The following is a 25,856-nucleotide window of genomic DNA, read 5'->3' on the forward strand; positions in this document are numbered from 1 at the left end:
GGTAACTAAATATGAATCTGTGCAATAATTCATAAACAAAATGCACATCCAGTTCAAACTTGGACCTACCAAGACACGTATCTTTTTGCAAACCCTATAAGCTCCAATCAACCAAGGGGAAGGACATTCAGAACACCTAGCAGGTGCTGCAGAAGAGAAGGGAGAGAGGGGAGGCAAGCATTACCAGGAGATACAGCTTTCTGCCAGCACTTTGCAAAGCAGAGACCAAGCTCCCTTTCCTGAAAGCTACATCAATGGAGCAAATTTACCTTTAGAGAAGGAACAGAAGGAGCCAAGGGCCAGCATAAAATAAACATCTGCTGACAGGAGAAGGTAGGCAAGTGGTGTCAGCTTGCTCCCCAGAGAGCAGCGTGCGCGTACTTGCACGTGTCTGCGACCGCTGTCCACAGCTTTGCTCTGGGTGCCATCTACTTTCATTAGGTCACTGTTGCCTCCCTGCTTCTCTTCAGCCTTTCTCCAGTCCTTGTCTCCTTCCTCCCTCATTCATTCTGGTACCCTCCAAAAGTGCTGGAAGGTGCTGGAACCCCTTCCACCCAAATCCACAAGGCAACAGCTGCTCCCACTACAAGCAGCATCACCCCGAGCTGCATCCTACTTGACCAGCATCTGGGGGCAGTGGCCGAGACCCCCAAGAAATCCCTTCCTGGTGCTTGTATGGGTTGAATTGGTCAAGGTCTGTTCCAAATGAGAACAGACTCAATTCAAGCCACCACTTTCTTTTAGAAAGTATTTATTTTCAAACACCATTTCAGAGAGTCAGTTAAGGCAGCAGCATAAACTCCTGAGCTGCCACAGATGAAAGGACAGTCACCTCCTGTGAAGAAATAAGAATAAGCAGCCAGGGTAAGAACTTTGTAAACAGGCTCTTACAGCTGAAAGAAAACAGTAGCTGAACATAACGTTTGCTGATCATTATTCTGCTCAGTGCTCTCGTGAACGGTATCATTTTCCCCTTTTGCCTACACCAGGTTTTCAAATTCTGAGGTCTTTAGACCAAGGAGATTCTATCCTACTGCCCATTTGCAAACAGACTACGCAGGGGAACCTAGTATTAGGCAGTACCTTCGTGCTGCCTAAATCACCACAATAATTATTTTAAAACACCTTTTTTGTAGGAGAAGGCTTGAATAATCAAGCCCCTATAATTTCCTATGGTGCTCTAAAAATGGCTTCACAATCAATTCAGGCACTCTGCAGGGACCTAATCATTTCCATTCTTGTCTCTCAGACAAAATATAACAGATTAGCCCATGTGATTCCTTACATTAATAATTTTAACAAACATAGAATGCCTGCAGACTTTCAGAACTGCATCTCTCTAACCTTGGCTGCTCTTCATGTGCTTCCTTTAGTGCAAACAGCTGACCTGTTCAATCATTTTAAAATTGGATGCATTTATCAAGCACTATCTGTGTCAAACTCTGGCCACAAATATTTAAAGATGGACACAAACAATGTGTTTTTCCATGTTAGCTTATATGCATTTATTACTCTGGGATGCAGTTAACTCACACCCAGCATCAGCTTTACATGCATATATATAATATGAGCATTAAGGACATCTACTCTGGGATGCAATCTCAAGTAAACTCCACAGATAAACCAATTTCTGACTCATTTCCTTAAACTATCTCATGAACATAGTGATGCTCATGAAACAGGCAAAGTGCTAGAAGATTTATAGATTAAAAGGTTTAGGTTTATTTCTACATATTCTTCTGCTAATGATTGCTTAGTCTGAGTTTTAAAAGACTCCCATTCTATGAGCCTACTATTTTTAAGTTAGGACACAATTTGAACATCGAAAAGAACGATGAGCTGAAGTGCCCTCAGTACTTCTGAAAACCACCCCTTCAGCTTATGTCTATTGCCTTGCTTTTGCAAACACGCTTATAGCTGCCTTTAGCTGCTGATTTTTCCTTCCTGTGGTACAGAATTAAAATGCTAAAAAATCCCTCCCATATATGGTTGAGTAATGAAAATCAAAGCTCTTCAAAACATGTTCTCCTTCGACAAAAATATCTTCTGCAGGGCTGGCTCAGACACACTGCCAAGTCTGCAGCCACAAGGAACACTGGATTAGAGGAGCCCTCTCCACACGGTAGATTTACATTTTCTTTTTAAAGCTGCATATGCACCAGTCTACTAGCTTTGCTACTGTCAAACACGTTTATCTGCAAAAGCAATTTGCAACATACCTGACAAATCAATATCTGACAAAATCCAATTGCATCATTAGCAAATTCCTATTATAAAGCAGCAAAACATCCTGCAATTTAAAAGGGCTGCTGCAGTCTTTTTATGTTCGAAGAGAGGGCATTTGAGCAGGAGAGGAACCAACTAGAGCAGAACAATACGCACGACAGCTTTCATCTCAGCCATCTTCCCCCTTAGTAAACTGATACTTCATCAACAGATAGGTGCAAGATGTTCACTTCGTGCTGCTTCCTGGATTAGATTTTCTATTTTAGAGGAGAAATCTCAGTACAACGCGGAACAATAAACTCGGGCTTTAGAGCTGCAGTAACACAAACTAGTAATTTAGATCACTGGTGCTGAATCTGCATTTTTCAAAGTACAAGCTATAAAACGACATCTATCTCTAACTCACTCATAGGATTGCAATGCACAATCTAATTATATGTGTGATGATTAGCTGAGTTACTTCTGAAATTACAGTTCTACTAAGTAAGGAGTCTTTGACTACTACCAGGATTATCCAGGCTGGCATGTTTATGAAAAAAGTCTTCGCTAAAAATACAATAGAGAAGATTTTGAATAGTATCTCAGTAAATATAATCCTTATCAAAGCCTTCCCCAGCAGCCCAGGTAGTGCCTGAGAGACAAGAGAACAATCAAAACTGTGGAAAAAAAACCCAAACTCAACTGAGACACCTTGTTTTCCTATTTATCACTGTATTTATGAATGCAGTAGGTTCAAACAGCCATATATGTATTAACTTAGTATAAGAAATCCGTATGAGATCCTGGTGCTACTGAATTCCAGCCCTTATCCAAGACAATAGGAAGCCAGGAAGCCCGATTTAAACGGAAGTCTAGATAAGAGCAAAGGCCCCCGTGGGAGCCCCGGGAATGCGAGCACGCTGCTGACACACCAGAACTGGCTTCACAGCTCCCTCCTGCCCTGGAAAACGTGTGGCTTTTTCCAAGTTCTCGTGGAAGCAGCAGCACTCCTGCAGATGCTGCACTGGGGGCTGCAATAACGCCCGGCAGCACAGAGCGTATGAGCGTTTCTCTTTACGTGCCCGAGTTAACGCGCAGGCTGGACACGTCACCTGCGAAGGAGAGTTGACTGCAACCGAGTTTGCCGCAGACACAAATGGGGCCGGCACCTTGGGAGGCCGCTCTCTAACGGGCTGTTCCTGCTTCCAGCAGGGACAAGTGGAAGCGCTCTCATCGACCTCAGTGATGCAGGATCTAACACCAGAAAACCCACAGACCCTTCACACAACCTTCTATAGAGCACAGGACATCGTCTGCTCGAAACCACGATACTTCTATCACAGCACTCAGAATGCAAATACAAATCCCTATAAACATTAAACAATCACTCTCTTCTGATTATGCAAATGTAACTAATAATATAGGCCAGTCCTTGCATGCCCTTTAATTTAGGGATAGCAGAGAACAGAAATAAAAGCATCTCAAAGCACATGTACTTTTTCTGAAGAAAAGCTGATGTTTTAGCATCTCTTTTCCATGGCTTTCATGTCATCACACAACATAGCTTTACATAAGCCGTACATATACGCAACTTACAAACACAATTTATAACTTAAACACAAAGCTAAACATGCATGTACACTTCATATAACCATATATATTCATACATAAGAAAACATGTATGCAAATTTTATATATGGATCACACAAAAGCAGATATGCAGACACATTATTAAAACATCCTGACAATTTAATTTCATCATCAACTATGTATAATTTGTTCATGAACATTCACATAAATTTGGAACCTTCTCTGCTTATTCAACAGCATATAAGAAAAAAGAAAAATTTCACACACAGAAGCAGCATACCTGTATTCATTTTGACCCTGGAGGATTTGCTATAAAAGTCTTCAGATTCCCTGCAGAAAATAAAATGATCTATTAATTTGCACAAGACAAGAGAAGGTGGTACAAAATGGCAGTAGGATTTTCTAGAGGGGCGGAGAATCGACGTCAAACATCGACGTCCCATTTTAACAGGGCTTTAATTAAATCAGCACCACTTGATCGTCCAAAGTTAAAAATGAGCTTCTATCACAAACAACTCTATTTTCTGGTTGGTTCCATTTATAAGCGATGCTATTTTCAAGAATTTAATCCTCTGCTCTAAACATTTGCTCAGGGTATGAAGTGATTCATTTTTGGTCTTGGAACTGTGAACTGGAACGAACTCTGATAGGTACAGGAATGTGGAAATATTTTTAAAGGCTGCTTATAGGCTTTACGCCCTCTTTTATGCAAACAAAGATATAAGGAGTAAGCCTCTAACATTTTTCAAGCAGCCAGAGTTATTAGCTTTTTCCAAAGGTTATGAGTGCGAGCTATGGTTATTTTCATGCAGGAGTTTAACATGTTTCTGCAAACATTGACATTGTGACTGTTGCTCTCTTGCCAAGCCCAGGTTTGGGCCTGACCTACATGGGGACCCATTTTAGAGTTGCAATCAATTTAATAGACAAGGAACCAAGTCACTGTGCTTGACTTTCAAATCCATCTTTGCTCATTTTTCAAGAGCAATAATCTGCCCCAAAATAAGCACAAATTGCATTAACCTAGAAAGCATACCCAACTGGAATCCCTCTATTTAGGTATCCCAACACTGCACAGCGCTGCCATACAAATGAGCAGAAACAAAACAAAAACTGCAACTGGGGAGGAAGTAGGACACCCTGCTTTTACCAAAAGACTGCTCTTACCTACCAAGGTACATCACGGGACGAACGAGAAAAATATTTTCCCTTCTGCTGCCAGGTTATGTTACAGCTTTATCTTAGGATCAGACACTGGAATTTCTCTCCTATTCAGCCTCTCTGAGATAGTGCAGGAGCATAAAGGGAGGCGGGAGGGGAGGCCGTGACACACACACAAGGTTTCCAAAGAAAACCCCCGGTGAAAACGCGGCTGACCGCGCGGCGCACGCTGCTGGCTGCTCCAGCTTGCCCTGCTGAGCGGGCAGACACACCGATGGCCAAAAAATTAAGGGCTAAAGAAGGTCTTTCTCCGCCTATGCTGTTGTCTGCTCAAGTTCAAGATAACACAAATGGGTAACTAGAACTTTTGAAGTAATGAAGCTTTATTTAACCCCTTTTATCAATTTCTAAAAATATAACACTACCTATGTTGGAGTAAGTCAGAACGTATGCACAGAGATCCTGTTTATAACAGAAGACTCAAAATACTGACATTTAAAACAACAAACAGCCATCAAATATCAAGGTAGATTTCCAAGCAAACTCCACGGGACTCCCAAATTAACTACACCTCTGAAGTTATACGTGGATTACTGCATCCCCTCATACTGACACTTGAGCAACACTCATTGCTACTTGGAAAATTTAAATACTATTTAACAATAAATCATAATCCTGATTTGGAAGTGATTTTCTGAACTCTGCTGCTACTGAAAGTCAGTCTAGGGACTGAAACGACCCAAGTTAAAAAAAAAACAAAAAAACAAAAAAACAACTAAGAACTACAGAAATAGATCTGGGGTGGTTAATAAAGTTTTATCATCTTCTATTTATGCTGTAGCTGCCAGCAAATCACTTCTAGAATTCCCAAGAGACCGCTTAAAGATTAAAGCAAATGCACTCTTATTTTGTTTGGCTTTGATAAATTATCTTTGACTGTAACTTAAAATTTGCTTAACAGCTACAAATTATGCTCAAAGCCTCTTAATTCCTTTCTGGAATGCTTTCAGGCAGCTAGAGGAGAGACTATTTTCAAGCCTTCCTTTAAGTTGCAGCTGAATCACTGATGATACCACAAAAACAAGCTATAAAATACATTTACTCTCAGGACAGCCAAGCACTGAATTCTTGGAACAGTGCATTGCCAGAAGAATTTCTTGCAGGTGGCTTCAGCATATTTTACATACTGTGTTTAACTCTTACTCAAGTCTTAAAAAACTGCACCTGCTCTTAGCACAACTTTGCTCTCCACAGGAGCTGTTCCACCTGGACAGCTGACGCTGTACTGCTGACACTCGCAGGGGGACTGCATACAGGCCACTAGTATTCCTACTTCAGCTTGTTCTGCAAAAGAACAAATTAGCCTTGCAAAACTGAAAAAATGTTGCCATATATGCATGCATATGAACTGCACTCACCCAAACAGGCAGCCTGGCACTTGAATGAACAGTCCGAGCTCACCTGCAACGATGAGGAATTTGCTACTGCTAAAGAGCTACTGCAGCATTCAAACACTTAGCGGTGCTAGCTGGAGGGCACCAAGAAACACAGCACTTCAAGTAAAACTGAGAGCGGAATAATATCAAATTATCAAATTTTGCTTTGTACTTGTGTCTATTTCCTGCAAGCTGTTCTGTGCAAATTACTTTGTAGACGGCTCTAAATACAGACTCCCTAAAACAGGTGAGATGCAATTCCTCACCTAAGTCTCTACCGAGCAAAGAGCGTGCCTACCAACCAGCTGTAGGCAACCAGTTGCTGTTAGAGAGCTACCCCCACAGTGGAAGGAATGCCCCTGGCTATAGCGTGGCCACAAAGCGCTAGCAGCATCCAGCAGTTCGCCAGATCAGAGCTGGCTCTTCGGCCATCTGGGGCAGGTAGCTTCTCTGCCAAGCTCACCCCTGACCTTAGATGATGAGGGAAAGGAGCGCCAGCTTTGCTGACTCCAGCGGCATGCCAGCTTCCCCAGAGCAAGACCCAGGATCATCTTTAGGACTTCAAACACTGGCTTCAGCTGGCACAAGCAATGGAGGAGACAGATGTTTGCCCTAATGCGTGAAAAGGGGTGAATACCCCTGCAGGTTCCACTGCTATACTTTTTCTAAAGGCTATTCCATGAAACCTGCCTATCTCTTACAAACATCACAAAGAGATTACCTCAGCTCAGCAATACTGTGCAATATGAGAGATCACTGAAAACCTTCGCAGGACTCTCACCACCACCAGTCCTATTTTCTCAAAGGAGACTGTGAGAGCTCGTTGTGATTGCTTCTTCTGTTTGCGAAAAGTCCTGAACTGTGGGGTAACTGCAGGGAGCCATTCTGTCACCCCTTCTGTTCCACATTTATAGAGCTATAAAAAGGGTTAGTGAGAAGTCCTGAAAATTTCTGCCTCCCCCAGTATGTTCCTGGATGAAAGCTGCCTATCTCCACTGCTAGAAGTTGATTCCCTTTCTGATGAGACCTTAGAGCACCCAGAGAGCTCAGTAAGAGCTCCAACATCCTACTTTAGTAAGAGGAGCATCTCTCATGTATTAAAGTGCAGATGGATCAGTACAGATGTGTTTTCAGATTACAATAGAAGTTGGCTGGAAAATTACTGATTTATTTTTTGTTTATTAGATCAGGGAGATCTAATATTACAAAACCTGTGTTAGCTGGTTTACCTGGGATGCAAAGAATCCCACAGGAGAAGCAGAGGAGATCTTGGCCTATCCCACAGGAGAAGCAGAGATTCTTTTACAGGTGGGGAAGGGATTGCTAACAACTTAGAAAGCTTGTTTAGCAGGGGGCCTACCTTGTAGTTGATTTCTGCCAGGGTGAAGGACAGTAAAATAGAGACAAAAGCTGGATATATGATGAAGGAAAGGAAAGATCACGGATACCTGGACCGTGTTTTCTGCTGTGCTCTACTAAGTTACAGTCAGGACTAAAGAGCTGAAAACCTTCCAATTCCACAGTGTTACTAAACTGACTTAGGATATATCAGACCTGTAGCACACTTGTCCTAGCAAACAGAATATCAAAATCACTACTCAGGGCACTGGTGAGATCTTGTCTTGAGAATAAGCAGCAGCTCTCACTGCCATGGCTGCCAAGGATGTGCTCCTTCTACACAGACACTGTGGAGATCACCAGCAGTAGAAAGGTGTGTGCACCTGCACCATCCTACTAGCCACCATTTCACTTGTCTTAGACCTAAGCTGAAAATCAGAAGGTGGTTTCCAATCATGACAGCTATAATGCCTGGGGCACTTGTGTGCACTGGAGTGCTGTGGTCAAACTTAAAGATTATGTGAAAAATGTGGTGATCTCAAAGAATGGGGCAAATCTGATGACATAGGAACTCTGGACAGAGCCATAGCTGTTTCACCTGTGGCATTTTTCATCAAGGTGGCTATAAAGCCAAGACTCCGAGACGCTGGCATTCTGCCTTTCCCTGTTTCTTCATGAAACACAGAAAAACTATTTGATGAGAAAGAAAAGCAGTCAAAGCCTACAGGAAGACAACATGTTTCTAAATTAAAACCTCTTTACAGCAATCTTGGCTATGACATACAGAATCAGTAGGAAAGGTTTAAACAGATATGTTTAAATTGGCAACCTCAATTCAAACTAATTACCATATAATTGTGAAGGCTTTTTATTACATTTTTTGAGCACTTCGGTGAAAACGTTCCAGCCAACATTATTGTTTTATTCTGAGAAATAAAGTAACAATCTCATGTTGTTAATGCATGTGACAAGCACGGGGAAAATAGTCTTGACAGTCAAGATGGCTTATTTACAAATATTGCACTATGACAGCAGTTTTGAGTCAATCTGATTTTCTGCTTTCTTCAGGGTCTGGCTTGCTCATGGAAACTAAGGGGCTGGTGATGCACATGCAGGGCTCTTCAAAGGGAAAGCAGAAAGCAGGAGCAGCAACGATTTACAGATTCTGCAGTTTGCCATCTCTAGTCAAAAGAAATTGAGGCTGAAGCATTTCCTCCTATTACAGCACAATTTTTACTAGCTGTGCATTCTTTTGACTAAATGGTATTGAAAATTAAACTTAAAACAAACATCTGTACTTAATTCTTCTGTCATCTCAAAATACATCTTAATTGCTTCAATATCAGAACCTTTTTCCTAAAAGGCAATTGTGCAAGTAAAGAATATTGAGAGTTGTTCAAGCTGGGAGGATTCCGCACATCTTACTGCTTTTTAGTGGAGCAAAAGAGAGACACAAACCACAGTTTTACATTCTGCATCCGCATAACAACTTCTCCCTTACAGGAAACTTCATTAATTCCAGTCAAGAGTTTTGTGTTTTGTGATTCTTTTTCATTATTGTTCATGTATAAAGAAAAATAAGAGGAGCCACTGTTTTGACTATAATTCATATTTCTCATTCTTTTCCTGAGGCATCTATTATTGTTTTAATTGAAGGTTATTTTTGGTTCTTACTTTTGGTTTCCTTTGCTCCTGTTCTACAGGAACTCAAGTGTTCAAATTAACTTACTCTTTATGTTGGAAATGATTTCAGTTACTGTATGAGAGCTTGACACTGAAGTATGTACACAGCACATCAGTAAGTGAGATGGTGGGAAAAACTATTATTCCTAATGACTAAAAGAAGTCTGACTTAGGGAATTATGGATATCAAAAAATGATTTTTTTTCCTTTACATATGAAGCCATTAAACATCTTTATGCTATAGTCTATCCAAGGTAAATTTGTGCATCTCTGCTGAATACAGAGTGGAGCTCTGCCACTCACCAAAATTGCAGCTCTAATTCACAGATTTATCCTACTTTACTAGCACCAAAGAGCAATGATAAATAGTTTTCATGTGGAACTGATATTGGAACAGAACACAACTGGATTTTTTTTTTCATAAGCCAAAACTTTCAACATTAGATTTTATCGGTGCAGATGTGTGCAGAATGAATTCCTAATGTTTAGTCCTCACCATGTTTTTCAGAAGTATATACTTCTGGAAATGTATTTGAAGGGTCATGTTTTCCGAAGTGCCAAACTGGCTGATTGACTTGCTCCTAAAAGACTTTCCTCAATGGTCACTTACCTACAGCCAAGTCACAAACTCTGCCCAAGCAGAGGTAATGAAGAGAGCAGCAGTAATATCCACAGACACAATTCAGTAAGAGAAGAAAAAAAATCTGCTTTCATGGACTTCTAGTACCTGGATATGCACAAAGGAGCCCCTGTCAGGCCAGCCAGAGCTCAGAGAGGCAACCCAAATGCATGGGCTGCTTCACCCTGGGGGAAGTGGTAGCTCTGCTCAGGCACCGATGCTCAGAAGATAATTTCAGCATCCAGATGCCCAGAAGACAGGACTTTTTGTCATGCATCTTTAGCTCAATACTTCATTCACAAACCTTCCCTGTGCCAGTTTTCTTCCCAGGGGCTAGTGCTACATGGTACCATGTTCAGTACACAAGGCTTTGGAGATCACTTTCCAGAAACAGTAGTTATACACTGCAGAGCCATCAGGAGCCAAATTAGGACATGCCAATCTTTTCACCATAAGCAGGTGATCCGTCTTTTAGGGAATGCATCATTTCACATATGTGCCTAGAACTCACCTTACTGCCAACCTTTCAGACATGCTTTAAAATTTAACCCCAAATCTATCTGCAGGAAGACTTAGAAAATTAGTTGTAGGATGTCATGTTTATTTATCTTTCTCAAGACATAAATCCCAGGTAACAGAGTTGTGCTCCTGTTTAAAATGCATTACGTGATAGTTACATTTGTGTTCATTGGCCCTCTGCATTTAAGAAAAACATTGCACAATTTTTTGCCACTTATTTCAAAAACTTTCCAAATTAGTGGTCACTGATAGTTTCCAGTATCATCAATAAGTAGCACTAGAAATTCCCCTATTTATACAAGATAGTAAATAATGCATTTCTGCTAGCTCCTACTGGATATGGAACATGTAAGAATTGGAGACTAAACATGCATAAATCTCCATCTAAATTCCATTCAGTGGGTATTTCGGTACCTCTTTCCATGAGTTAACATGACTCCCATTAGAAACAGTGGGAATAGTGCTCACTCATAAAAACATATTTTATAGTTCTTGCATTTTAAATATTAGAGCATGCTTAATTACCATTAGATACCATTATGTATTTTTAAACAAGGTTAGACCAATGCACAGGATGACATAAGACACCATAACATATTCTCAGTAAGCATGCTGAAGTATTAGGATTTAGTTTTTAACTTTTTTTAGTAACATACTCATAAAGACAAGAATAAAACCTGGGTAACTTACATGGTGAACTAAATATTCCTGTAATATTTTAATCGTTGCTATTTTCTAACTTAGAAACTTAATAGGATCCCACAGGGTAACTTACAGTACCCTGAACAAGCACTTAAAGCTTTTGGTCAATTTTACCAAAGTTTAACAGAGAAGCAGAGGTCTCAAAATTAAAGGCCAACAAGCTTTGCAAGAAATTGCCATGGATAATACAGACCATATCAAGGCCCAGCAGAATAAGATACCCTAGCTTTCTAAGATGCAAATAAAATGGAAAGTAAGGTTTTGGGGGCTGTGGGTGCCACAGGAAAAAAAAAAGCTCTAATAAAAGGCTGAGCCTGATCAGACACAAGAAAGCTAAAGGAGTAGATTCATGGTGTCAAAAGGAGCACAAACTTGATCCAAAGCATTGCCCGTTTTGACAACATTTGTGTCCATCTCCTGAATGTTTTTTCTGACACCTAACACACCTGGAACTCTGAAGTGCCTTAGCATGATTCAGTTCAGAAGACAGTGTCCATGTTAGCAAGGAACAATGAATTCCTCAAGCAAAACATGATCAAAAACACGATCGTGGGGCACTTTAGTTCAGATGAGGAGAAGAGCTTTGAGGCAAAAGATAGGGCGGGTTCACCTGCTGCCAGGCTGCACAGGCATCAAGCTTCTCTTCTGCTCAAGGACCGACCTGCAGCCTATCGACCCTGTATGTGACACGCATTGGACTCTGGCAACAGAAAGATCACGTCGTAGATGGGCAGTATCACGCTCAAGTACAAAACAGAAAGACCCGACTGAAAACCCGCTTGCCTTGTGGCACGACACAGCCGCTCAGTTCCCGTAACGCCCTGGCTGCACCGAAACGTCTCAGACACCGTTCAGATGCTTTCAAGTAGCTCAGATGCTATAAAGTTTTATCCTCCTTCCTGACAAGCTCATTAAAAAAAAAAAACAAGTCAACAGACTGCTTTATACCATACTACTGGTCCAATTCTTAGCTTCTTTTCTCCCTCCATTTCTGAGAAACCTTAGTGCTTCTTAGCACAAGTATAGTCCCATTCATGTCTTAACTGCTTACAGGAAAGTATTTAGTAGTAGCAATACCATGTGCTCTCAAAACACAGGACAAAAGCCCTACATACAATACATGGAAACTGAACAGCCAGCTTTGCAAGCTTATTTGCATCTTTTACTAATATATTTCACACTTTCCCAAGCTGCATAACCACAGACTTTCATTTCAAATAGCTAATGATTCCTAACTCCTCACAAGCACATTTAGGGCTTCTTTTTAACTCATCCTTCACTGTTTTAGACCAAATGATAAACAGCATTCTGCTGAAGCATACAAACGTTAAACAGCTTGGGAAAGCAAGGAGAGAAGGCAGATAAAAAGACTCACTCTTCACAAACTTGGAAAGAAAAAGTGATTTTTCAATTGCAAAGAGACTACTCGTGTTAGAGCTAGAAAGGGAACAAAAAACACATGAGAAGCCTGAAGGATAATCCCTGATATGGGAGGAGCTGACAAATGACTTAAAAGCAGACAAGAATCTACAAAGCACCTATGAACACACTAAAGAGACCTTGAAAGAAAAAAGATAAGGTCTTGCCTTAGGAGCTATGGGATGCTGGTCCTTAATTAACATTCCTTAAGTAGGTGACAGCATATGCAATAAGGCAAAGCAAAAAACAAAAACAAAGCAAAAACCATTTCACATAACAATGTAGGTTAAGAAATTTCAAGAGATCAGCCAAACCAGGAGAGGTTACTGGATCAGAGAACATGGGTTGCAGATTCTTGAAATTATGATCAAATAACAAATAATTATTTTCTGCCTGAACATATCATTTTTGTGAGGCCAAGATTACACTTACCAGATTTAACTTTACTAATCAAAGGACTGATTAGCAGCCCCCACCCAGTTTCCTCCAGTAATTACAAATAGTATATTTTTACTGATGGAGTAGAATATTAACTAATTCAGTACAATATTTTATCATTGGTCATTATATCTCTTAGCCTCAATTCACGCTTTTACATACACATTTCTTACTTTAGTATCTGACTTCCCAGTCTGGTGAGAAATCATCATACAACACTATCACTCTCATTCTTGCTGCTTGCACACTGACAGAGAAATGGCCCAATACATCAGTTCAAGATTCCTAACAGCAAAGGTCAGAGATAAGATCATCCTTTATCAACATGAAATTGCTTGTTCTCAATTCTCTAAGTTGAAAAATAAATCAGGCTACAAGCCATGTTGTGCATACATAATAACCTCAACATTTAAATGGAATTCTTGGGCAGTTTGATAGAGGACTTAAGTCAATGACCACACACAACGCAAAATTAAAAAAATAAAAAATAAAAACTCAACTTGTCTTTAAGAAATACTTGCAATTAACAGAAGTCTTCAAAACTAGCCAAATGCTCAGTATTTTTCTAGTGAGCATATGCTGTCCCTAAGCACATCTCAAGAGATGTAACATACTTGCGTCTTTTACCTGCACTCTATATATGGGTAATTTTTAATATGGTATTTAAATAATTTTAGCAAAAGCAAAACTTTCAATTGCTTTAAAAGCCATATTCAAGTTACCTGTATACACCAACAATGATGTTTATCCTATAAAGAGCTACACAACATGCAACAATTATCCAGCATATAACTTGGACTTCATTATGAAAACTGAAATCAAGCAGCAAAGACAGAACTGGCAGTTTTCTTAGAGTTTGCTTTAAACATCCATCATTACAACAACCAAGCATTTCCACAAAAGAGCTTTAGGTCAGAAAGCCACTGCATGCTCATTTGAAAGACAGAGACTGAAGATGAAAAAGATCTCAGTAACTGAAGATACTTGGGGCCCAAATTCTTACACTGCTTGGAATAGCGCTAACCAAACTTCCCCCCCGATGTAGAACAAGGGCACAGAGTGGCTGAGGTTGGAAGAGATCTCTGGGGAGCAGAGATCCCCCCCGAAGCAAGGCCACCTTCAGCACACAGCCCTTGTGTCCAGGCAGCTTTGAAGTGCCTACATGGAAGACATCTCAAGCTGAGCAACCTGATCCAGTGCTCTGGCACCCTCCCAGGGAAGCAGCTTTTCCTCACGGCCAGGCTTCCTACGCTGCGACCGTGCACAGTGCCCACTCCCACAGTGTGATTTAGTCTCCTATTTCATTCCCACTACCATGCAATCTCTTTCAGCAAATGAAAGAAGGATCCCCAAAGAGCCCATAAGAGGACACTTTGTGTTTAAAAATAAAAAATAAAACAAAATAAGCAATCCTATTACCACCTCCCACTAGCTGAGGCTGCCAGGCCCTAGCAGCAGCAGTAGGATAGCAGCTGTAGAACTGTAGCAAGACCAGGACAAAATAATTACATCCATATAGTGGAGAAAAACTAAAGCAATACACACATAGCTTTAATTATGTCAATTTCCAGTCTGCAGCTTCATGGTGCAAATGTAATTCTTCCTTACATCATCTCCTAGATTTTATTTTCTTCCAAAAGAAACAGGAAATTCAGGAGTTTAATTGACTGGCAGCATCTCAGCACTGAATCAGTTTTCTGGTATCACTGCACAAGCCTCCATCTTCTCACTTATTGAAGTTAGCAATGGCAGCAAGCTTGGAGCTCTTCACTGTGAGCCCTAGATTCCTTCCCAGCCAGTCCTACCTTTAACCATTAAACTTGCTTAAATCCCCAATTGTACTGTGACTACCCTCCAACCCAAACCAGCCCCTCCTCTGCCAGAGGCAATTTGTCAGTCTGTTGCTCTTATTCCCTTCAGGCTTCAAACACCAGGCAGCCTTTTCCTCTTCAAAGACTGGTCTGTAGAGGGTCTAAAAAAACACAAAATAGCCACCTTATTTTCAGAGGGCTGCAGATTCATTGCAAAAGCAATTCCACTAATAGTCCCACTCAGTCCCTACATTACCCTCAGCACTCAAAAGCATTCAAGCACTTAAATCCAATTTTCTGTTCACATGTAGTGGGAATGAATCTTCAGAGATCCTGACTTTGTCAGCTCTCCACTGAATACCTGCAAAATGATTTCTCAGCAGCATGCAGATCTGGGGCAAGTTTTGTGATGGGGGGGGGGTAAAGTCAGATTCTCACAAAGCTGTATTTAAGTTCACATCTGTGTTACCACAACTGAGACTGTAACCTATAGGTTGGACTTTTTAAAGGCTATCATATCTCCTAACTTTTGTCAAGCAACTCAAAACAGGAACTTGAAACAGGAAATGCTGCATGACTTCATTAATAAATGGTATGAACAATGAAATATTCCAATGAAATATTTTTCATCATGCAGTTCTGCACATAATATTTTGAAGTTTTGGGACCAAATTCCTTCCAACTGCTTCATTACATATTGCCTATTTTGCTTTAACAGCAGTAAACTTTGCCAAGGGTATGTCCCCAGGGCTTGGGAGGCCCATAGAAACCCTCAGTTGACTCTTGAGTGGCTTTAGGACAAGTCCCAAACGAAATGTTATTTCAAGGTTATCAGATTAGTTTCGATGTACCTGCAATTGTTCTTCTAAGGTGTCACAATTGCCTTTGAGGGCGTCTTTGTTCCTCCTGCAAGTGTCACGCAGGGAGTGCCAGCACAAGGGACTATCCGGTTCATCCCTCCCAGGCCTTGCTATGATACCAGCTCTTCAACCTCACCAAGTGCAGGAGGAATAATAAAAAGGACACAGATAACACAAGGGAGGGTCACAGCACATTTTTCTTCATGAGTTAACCCCCCGGTTAATTTGAGGACATTACTTAATTAACCGGGTATATGTAACATCTTAAAGCCTTTTTTTTTTAAAACAAACAAACAAACAATGTTTAGTTTTTTTTTTTTTTTTTTTTTTTAAAATTGACTACAGTAATTGCCATCCCCTTAGCAGATGCTCTCAGTTCCCACACACTTAATTTTAGTTTTATAACTACAGTCACCTATCATACCATGCACTGCAATGTGCCATTTTAAAAAGCACCTTCTTGATCATCAGATCTTACTACTGCTTAGGGCAAAACTTCTCAACCATATATTATCCAAACTCACATGACAAGGAGGTAACCTTTATTTCAGATGAGTGCACACAAATACAAGCATACTGGCACATTGATATTTTTGTCAATATTGAAGAAAAGACAAATATTATTAAGGTAAATTACATTCCATGATTTTAATTAATATACTAGGTGTCAAGTGGCATACATTATGGCATTTTTTCCCCTGAAAAGCTAATCAAATATTAAGAAATGGAAAATTAACTGTGAAAAAATCTGAGTGAACAAATTAGAATCAGACAGCTGGACAATTCTTTTAAATTTTCTTTAGGTTAAAGAGTAAATACATTCTATATTTTTTAATAAATCTAACTAGTTAAAATGTGCTACAAGCTTTATTTGGACAAACAAATAGCCTTAAGTTCAGAAGTTTTTAGCACAAAGCTATCAACAAACAGATGCACCACACACATGGTGCATCTCTTGGTCAGGCCTCTGCCCTCTTTTGCTTCTTTCACTCAAAGCTTGATTGAAGAGTAGGGTTTTTCAAGAGGATTCAACCATTTCTTACACTGATGGGAGCAGGTTTGCTTCAACGCTGAGAGCAGTGTGCAGCAAGGAACATGGGAAACCTTGGATGGCAGCGCTCGCCCGCACGGCTCTTTCCAGAGGGAGCAGCCCAGCCAACAGAGCATCTTCAGCGTTGGCACAGGCAGAAAAGCAAGGCGAAGACGTGCAGATATGATCACTTGTACTCCCAAAAGCCCCAAGTATAAGTCCTTATTTTACACTGAATAATTCTGCAAATGCATATGTGAACATTATTTGCATATAGATAGATCAGCTGATCTGCAGGGCAGATAAGTAGGGAAGCAAGCTGCTGCTTTAAAGGATCAGAGGCCAATCCATCAAATTAAAGGACCAACATTAAATCAACTCTAATGAATTTAAAGAAGCTTAGAGTTATTGATATTCACCTGCACTTTTCTGGAGAAAAGGGAAGAGGGTTTAAATGTACAGTACACCTATTTTTAAAAGCAACTCCTTTCCTCCATTAAAGAAACTAAGTTAATTAGTTTGGAAGTCTTATGAAGCCATGAAGCAAGCCTATCCATGCAACGCTGGCAACATCGTCAGCTTAATGAACTGAGAACACATTTGCTTTCACTATTTCTTATGCCAGGCAGTGGTGCTGCTTAGCAAGCAGCACACAAGACACCCACAAAATGAAAAAAAATGCAATTACGGTCAAAAATTACCGCCGCAAAGCAATTACCTTAATTAGCCTGCAGTGATATCAATTCTACACTTGAAAAACCAATACCGTCTTTAGGAAGATGTTCTGCCCTACTTTTAAATGAAATCAGGAGACCATCTCATCTACTAACCTAATGAAAACAACGCAATTCTGAAAACTCATGGCTAAAACATGTGGTAACACAATTCATTTTCAAAAGAATTTTGATTACAATATATGAATGGTCTGATCAAATAATTAAATAGGAATAGATCTATTCCTGACCAACAGGACAAGTGATTTATACAAGCTCTGACACCTAACTTGGGTTGCTTCTTCCTACTCCACACTCTTGCTAAAATTTTCCTTTTCATTATTTATTTTTGCTATTATTTTTCTAACCTGTCTTGCTTTTTTGAAGATTCAGGTCTTGAAGAGCTGATGCCCTACCCCTTTTCTGTAAGTACCAGCAATGCCATGACTGGAGCATTTCCTAGATCAAGCCCTTTCTTGGCTATGGCAGCAGTTTCTTTTTGGCCTTTCAGCTATAACATCATCCCTTCCAACTCATCCCTTTGAAGCCTCCCCTCTTCCTCAAAATCCTCTTTCTAACATCTGTTGCTCAAAGAAAGGATACTTCTTGTTTCTAAGATTACTGACAGTGAACATTCAAATAATTCATAACACGTATTGTAGATTTTGGTAAACAATGTCAGAATTAGCCACACAAAAAATATTTTGCCACAAATTGCTATCTTGATGAAAGGTCTCTTTTTTTCTTTTCTTTTTTTCACAAAATGAAATGTTTTATTTTTAGGCTATACTGAGATTTATAAATGTTAGCTTACAGTAAATGGTCTCGAAAGTGCAACACAAACTAAATGTCTCAAAACAAAACAAAAAACACACACACACCCCCTGGTCTTTCCACTCAGAAATTTGAGAGTTCTGATTTGCTTCAAAAGTCTGCAAGACTTTCTCAAATATCAAAGCAATTTCTGTAAAACAAAGTAATATTTCCCAACGATTTCTGCCACTCTATGCCGCCACATACCTTTGGTTAAGAAGCACCCCAGTTTAATTACTGATATAGCAACACTAGCTTGCGAACAAGCATGTTTTACCTTGAAGAAACCACACCAGGCAAAACAAGAGCCTCGCCAGACCATCTATACAGCAAGGATAAAACACTTGTATTTTCCCTACTCACTTGAGTTTTATATCCCTTAAATTCCAGTAAATTCCATCTCTTTGGCTGCAAATGCTTTAAATTCCTCCATTATGTTCATACATTTTGAAGCCCCTGTACACTGCTTCCACTGGTAACATATTAATTTGACTTTTATGTTTTTGGTATATCTAACAACATAATTTGACCCATTAAGTGCTTGGGCAAGGGACAGTTGCTTCTGATGCCTTTGCTGGCTTGTGTCCAGCATTGGTGCTCAGTGTAACAATTATTTCTGAGAAGCCACACGTGTACTCACTGCTTCACAGAAAAATGCAAAAATAATGACTTTCTCAACATGAGCACTTCAAAGAAATACAATTAAGGCAGTAGAGCAGATTATTCTTGCAAGAATAATTTGTGTCACATGATAATCCAATGCTATTATCAGAAAAGTATCAGCACTCATTCTAGCTATAAAGAAAAAGATGGGAATATGCATGCATCTTGCTTTGAAAATAGCCATACTCCAGCCATTAATCATATGGTACAACCAAACAACGTGGCTTGACTATAGATTAGACATTAGAACATACAGACAAGAAATGAACACTTTCAGCTTTTGCAGTTATTCAAAAGCTTACTACAGTGGCACAAGTATACTATACAAACATACATTAAACTGCATTGTGTATACACAATATATAGCACAAAACAACATAAAATGTCAAAACATCAGCTATTTCCACTGATATTAAGAACACTGAATGAACAATCAATACTTAGCTTGCCAACACAAAATCTCGCATGCTCTCCCTTCTGCTATATCCTGGTTTTCTTCTTTTGGTGTTTGTGATAAAGCTGCAAGCTATGGCACAAAGTTAATACACATCTTAGATACATTAGGTACCTGAGAAATGGAAAGGTGATTACTAGATGCTTTTTTTTAAGAAGGGTTCATCTAATAACCTGGAAGACTGCAGGCTTTATTCTCATACAGCACAGCATGCAGTCAAGGCTCCTGCGTTTGCTGCTGTTACTTCAGGAGAGGATCCAAGAGTCATTGTGATTAAGTGTTTGCAGTATTCAAGAGAGGTAGCAAAGTAAATGAGCATTAGGAATTGCTGTGAAGAACAGTACTATAAACGATCAGCATAAGTTTACAAGAACAAGCTATTTCACTTCCTAAACTCATTGGAAGATTTCATCCAGTAGAACTAGAAACAGATGGATGAAAAAATGCAAGCTACATATGGGCACTCAAGAAATACCTAGCAGTCTGGTCACCACAATCAATCAACTTTTAGAAGTGTTTTACAGAAAACAGTCTCTATGTAACCAAATCCCACCTCTCTCTAACGCTTAAGATATATTTAGCACCGGTCTAAGATGCTTGGGTTTATTATTCCTTCACCCAGACAGTCTGGAATTCTCAAAGCAAAGCCACCTCAAGAACGCTCCACTCTCAAGGGCAGCAGATGTGGCCACACTTTGTGGATGCCCTGTAAAGCAAACTATATGCTTGACCTCTACTGCAAATCCATACTGATGGAGCTGAGCTGTATCAGCAAAAATAAAAAGCAGAGGGGAAGATTAGGCCTTACAAAGATTGTCTGTTTACCATCCTGTGCCACTCTTCCATTTTCTAGTCTTTCCTAGAAATAGTAAGAACACAAATACTATGTTATTTCCCCACCTGCTCTAACTCAGTGCAGTGCAATTGAGGTTAATAATGTTCTTTAACGCTAGTTACAGGTCCAAACATTTAGTCATTGCACAGTTATTCACAAATATTTCAGACAAAAAGACTCCTGTGTAAGCAGAAACTGCACGCTGCGGAATTTCTCTCACCACCTGTGGCACACAGGTTTTCTTGTCCTACAGTTTAAGCTCTAAGACACTATGCAAATATAAACTACTCCAGCACATTAATAAATCATCTACAGTACCCACCTAACGGTTACAGTTAATGCTCTGAAGTAAATCACAACTTGCAGTAGCCTCTCAACATTAAACAGGACAACATTTTAAGTTATATATAAAGACATATGAGGATACGTATTAGAATTACCTTTCTGGCCATAGAAAGCAGATGTCTGTTTCAAAGAAGAAACACTTCTGATTGGGTTTTTATTCAAGAAACTTTGAGGCAGCAAAGCTTACACACTATTTCCTCAGTATACATGTAATTCCACAACTAAGGAATTATATTCTAAGCTAACAAATGGAGTCCTTTTTAGCTGTGTACAGTGAATGCAGTTACAAAAGTAGGCAGCTGAACCAGAGAGGACTCCCACATTTCTGTTCTTGGGACATTCCTGTGCTCTGAAAACCTGAGCACAGCAAGCCCTTGCCCCAACTCTCTTGTATTTTTAATACACAAATTCACTCATCTTAAGAATGAACTATTATCAGTGTAACTAAAAATCTTACACAGATCTCGCAGACTTGACTAAGACATTTTACTGTGTTTTTAAGTCAAGACTTATCTTGTAGCCTGTTACATAAACATCAACACACATTCAAGTAAATAGCACTTTTCTGAGCCTCTTTTCAAGTGGTGGATGCAGAACCCTCATCCCCACACAACCTCAGTCTATTAAGAGATCCTTAAAAACCTCCATGCTATGCATGAAAGCTCATCCCACCTATCAAACCCTGGAAAGCTAAGAAACATAAAATTCATAGAGCTTCAAGAAAAGGAGTCCTACCTTCACCAAAAAGATTCCTTGACATTCTTTCTTAAGTGCAATTCATGCCCACAGTGGCAAGAAAGTTATAAGGCGTTAGCTTGTCTCAAGAAGGCCGGGTAAAGGAGTACAAAGCTAAACCGTAGTGAGGTGCCACACAAACGCCTCTCAGCTAAATATGCTTAGCAACTATTTGGTTTCACAGTTTTGCTCGAGTGACTCATGCACAGAGAGGACGGGCAGCAGCCCCGGTAAGCCAGGCCGTTCCCAGATGCTCCCGCGGAGCTGCCGCCGGCCCTTCGCAGCGGCGTCGCACGCACAGCACACTCACTTCCTTCAAGGCCGGCGGCAGGAAGCACACAGGGGCGTAGCAGCACAAGGGCTCATTGTCTGCCACTTCCACCGGGGCCGAGCCACCAAATCATGCAGAGGTCAGAGCAGACATGGATTCCCTCTAACTGAGCAACTCTGCTGCTTATTTGCCTCCTCTCCGCAGCTGCTTTCAAGCAAACAGATAAGGGAAGTGTTTAACACCAGCACAGGCAGCCTGCAGTTTTATGAGGCTCATCTTCCCTGCACTGCTTTCAATAAGCCTGGTTAAGAGGCATCCACCAGGAGCCTGGACCATTCAGTGCTGGGAATAGCTTTGAACATGAGCTCACTCACAGCAGCCACAAGGGACACCACAGAGCATATTTCAAATGAGCTTTTCCCTGTATTTAGGCTGCTACGGCTTCCTTTAAGCATAACAGATTCCAGAGTAAATTAATTGTTTTAGATACTTATTGTTTTAGGTGCTGGACTCAACGCAGGATATTTGGATTCATTTCACAGCTCAGAACAATGACTCATTTTGTGACCTCTGGCAAAGTCTGGTATTCTGTTAAAATATTTGAATGAAAATATTCTGACCAGGAAGCAAGGAAAAAAAATATGCTTACCAGAAATTCTGCCTTGAAACTTTGGAATTTTATATGGTTTTTTTAATCCAAAAGTCAGCTGGCCAATCTGATAAGTCTGTCTCTTAACCCAAAACTTAACCCAAAACTAAAAAGTGCTCTTTGCAAGAGCACTTCAGTGCTCATTAGGGACTTCACCAATGGGACCAGCCTCACAGTTCACCAGCCTGAAGTTTACAGTGGGCACTAGACTGGGGAAATTGGCTGTTACAGTGGAGGGATCTCAAAGGCTGAAAGAATAGGCTGAGAGGAACCTCATGAGGTTCCCCAGATGAACACATTCTGCACCTGGGATGGAATAAAGCCATGCAGCACATGGAGCCAGGGAAGCAGCTGTGCAGAACGGGGCTAAGGATCCACATGCACATCAAGTGGAACATCAGTCATCTGCACACCTTTCCAGCCAAGCAGGCTACACTAGCAAGAGCTTCCCAGCGGGTCAAGGGAAGTGATTATTCCCCTTACCTCACATCCTGGTGAGGCTGCACCTTGAATACCGCATCTGCTTTTGGCAACTCCAACACTAGATCAGTACTGAAACAGGAATCCCACACAAGATCACAGCATATAATGCATGCCATATGTTCAGCCTATCTTCTGTCATACCAAGAGTTATTACAGAGAACACAGATTTTTTCTTGGAGAAGTTACTTCAGGTCACATAAGGCCTCATCTCACTAACTTAAAGGTCAGCCCCACTGTGGGCAGGACATGATCTCTGCAGAGACCTGTCAGTCTCCATGACTGACATTATTCTATGATTGATTTGGTTCTGAGTCATCTGGTGAGATACACTAATACAGAATGTTTCACCTTCCTGTTATTTTACAAAATGGAGTCCAGTCAGAATAGGGCTTTTAAATACACAGAAACTTGTTAAAGTACAAGAGTGAAATGTTTTTATGACTACCTCTATTTAGAGGATCAGCCAGAATCTGAGCAGACAGAAGCCAAGTGCTTACACCTCCTGCTGCAAAGACATTGCCCAGCACTCATAACTACCATGCCCCTCATCACACACAAAAAACAGGTGCAGCACCAGCCTAAACACTTAGACATTTGCTTCATTTATGCTGTGGTCAAGCCCATTTGCCTTGGCAAACATGTTCAAGTTTTAAAAATAATTAACAGAAGGTATAGCACAAATGGCATGACACTATTTGGCCATCCTGATGGAACAAGGCACATGATATACCTGATGAGTATGAATAGGTGCTTGCATTTTGTGAGTGCATAAATGTGTGAAAAGCTAAACATCTAACAAGAACAAATAAAACGGCAGGCAGGTAAAAGGGACAAATGAAAACCAGGAGGCAAGGAAGAAGCTGAAAACAGAAGGAATAATAGTGTATTACTAGAGGAGTATAGAGCAGATATCAATAGGGAGAGTGCAAAGTCTAAATGCAAAGTTCTGATATGTAATGGAATACTTCATTCAGGAGCATCACAGACCAAAATTTGCTCTGTGAATTTGCATTATCCTTTCTCTTCCCCACTCACCACACTTCTCCCTAAGAAAGTGTGATTGTTTTCTTCCTGCAGAACCTTATAACCTTTCCCTGCCTGCACATCCTTTTGATACCTCCCCTGTCTTTCCCCTAACCCAAGTTACATTCATATTATATCCAGCCAGAGCCAAATCACACAAACCCTCCAAAAACCTCTCAAAAAACTGTCCAACTACTATTTAGTGAACTTAACAGAAGTCTTGCAAATAATTTCTTAATCAATGGGCTTACAGCAACAAGCGATTAAACACATTACTAACAACTGTAAGTTGGGACTGCAGTCATGTTCAGACATGCCTTGCATCTCCATGCTTCAGAAGTGCACAGTATGACAGTTCCAGAGCTGCAGGCTTGAACAGCACTGCTGCTCTTAGCTATGGAAGTCCCTGCAGTGTTAAAAACAATGGTCATTCTTCTGCCTTTAGTATTAAAAAAAGGGTAACAGCAGGAGAGGAGGAAGAGCAAAAAAGAATTTTAATAGTCACCAAGAAAGCAGTAGTCAAATAAAAGAGCTAAGAAGGAAAAAAAACGAAGGGGTTAGACATTCCCCAGAATGAGCCTGAAACTGGTATATTGTGTAAAATTAGTAGAGTGAAAGTGAACATTACGGAGATAAGGAATAATTGCATTTTATGTAGCTTAGCTGTAGAATACGGATTCCAAGTTTCATCTGCAAGAAACTGTACTGGGATCTGCTTATAGAATATTGATTCAACTTCAATATATACAAGCTCATCTTTGGCAAGAAATGAAGTCCACTGCAGATTTTTATTTATTTTTCCAAGATCTGTCTTTGAAACAGGCAAACACAAGTTCCTGCAGAGAAGTCTGTAAAAGTCCTGATGCAGAAGAACTGAGATTTGCGATCAGAGAGTATCTTCTTAATAACTGATAACTTGCAGAACACGTGTATCACCAAGCACATTCCCATTTGGACCACTCCAAGCACAACAGGGCCCTCAAGGCCGCAATCTGGCAGAATCATCACAAACTCATTCCAAGGAGCTTCAAAGACACTCCTGCTCTTCTCCATAAAGATTCATAAATACATTAACCATGGCTCACACAGTGGCAACTGACTTTAGCTAGCTCATTACCTGCCAAAGTTACCCCACCATATGAGCAGCTCTTGGCCCAAAAAGGAATACTCAAAGGCCAGCGACATCATGTCATATCTAGCTTTTTAATATACAGCTTTGTTAGGCATTCTTAATTAAAGGAGCTTGACTGATTTTTGACATTGTTTCTTTTCCACAATTTATTAATCTAAAGGAAGAAGCTATCGGGATACTGGTAGTGGAAAATAGGCAAAGCTTGAATCAAGGCAAAACATGACTATAACACCAGCTTTAAGTGCTTCTCTATTTCAGCAAACAAAATCCTTAATTATGAAACAACTTTTGTCCAGCTCGTTAGAAAGAATCCATTAAGCTTGTTTTAAGTGGGGGGAAAATATCAGATTGTTTCAACCTATTAGAATAATGCTTACTTTAAGATGAAGAAAAATAAAACCATCACACATCTGATAGAAGCAAAGACAGAAAAAGGTAGTTATCTTTAATTTTTCTTTTTCTCACTAGGAATGTCAAGTGCTTTTACACACAGCTGTTCTACTCAAGCTAGGACCAATTTGATCATATATTTTTTACTGGGACATATCATCAGCCATATGTTGCTTTCAGGTTTGCATTCTTTCATGACTAGAGCTCTTTTCCTTACTTATAGGAAAAGTAATACTCATGGCCATCACAAGTTTCCATGGCACCTGTATTTTTATATCAACAATTACATAAAGATTGGTGGAAGAACACAGTATTGCAAGGAGCTACATTGCAAGATGCAAAAATAACATACATCTATATTAAACTGCTTCTTATGAACTTGATCTTAGCAGCACTTGAGTATCTGCCAGGATTTTCAAAAACTTGTAAATTTTGACAGATGTCAGCTAGAAGTATAGGTACCCTCTGAAAAATTTCAGTTCATCCAATTTTAGTAGTTCATGCTATCTTCCTTGTTACCAGAGAGAACTTTTTAATGC

At 40.1% G+C, this 25,856-nt stretch overlaps 1 protein-coding gene across 1 annotated transcript in view; it reads right to left on the bottom strand.

Moving 5' to 3' along the window:
- Positions 1 to 25,856, bottom strand: part of SORBS2 (sorbin and SH3 domain containing 2) — a 114,133-nt gene that overhangs the window by 67,903 nt on the left and 20,374 nt on the right. Inside the window, 1 exon segment of the mRNA XM_088524655.1 lies at positions 4,076 to 4,125. Within this exon segment, the coding sequence (XP_088380781.1) occupies positions 4,076 to 4,085 (10 nt within the window). The 5' untranslated portion in view covers positions 4,086 to 4,125.

Source organism: Tinamus guttatus, unplaced genomic scaffold (genome assembly GCF_059628265.1).
Source record: "Tinamus guttatus ecotype Peru unplaced genomic scaffold, ASM5962826v1 Tinamus_guttatus_pri_ptg000213l, whole genome shotgun sequence".
NCBI lineage: Eukaryota > Metazoa > Chordata > Aves > Tinamiformes > Tinamidae > Tinamus > Tinamus guttatus.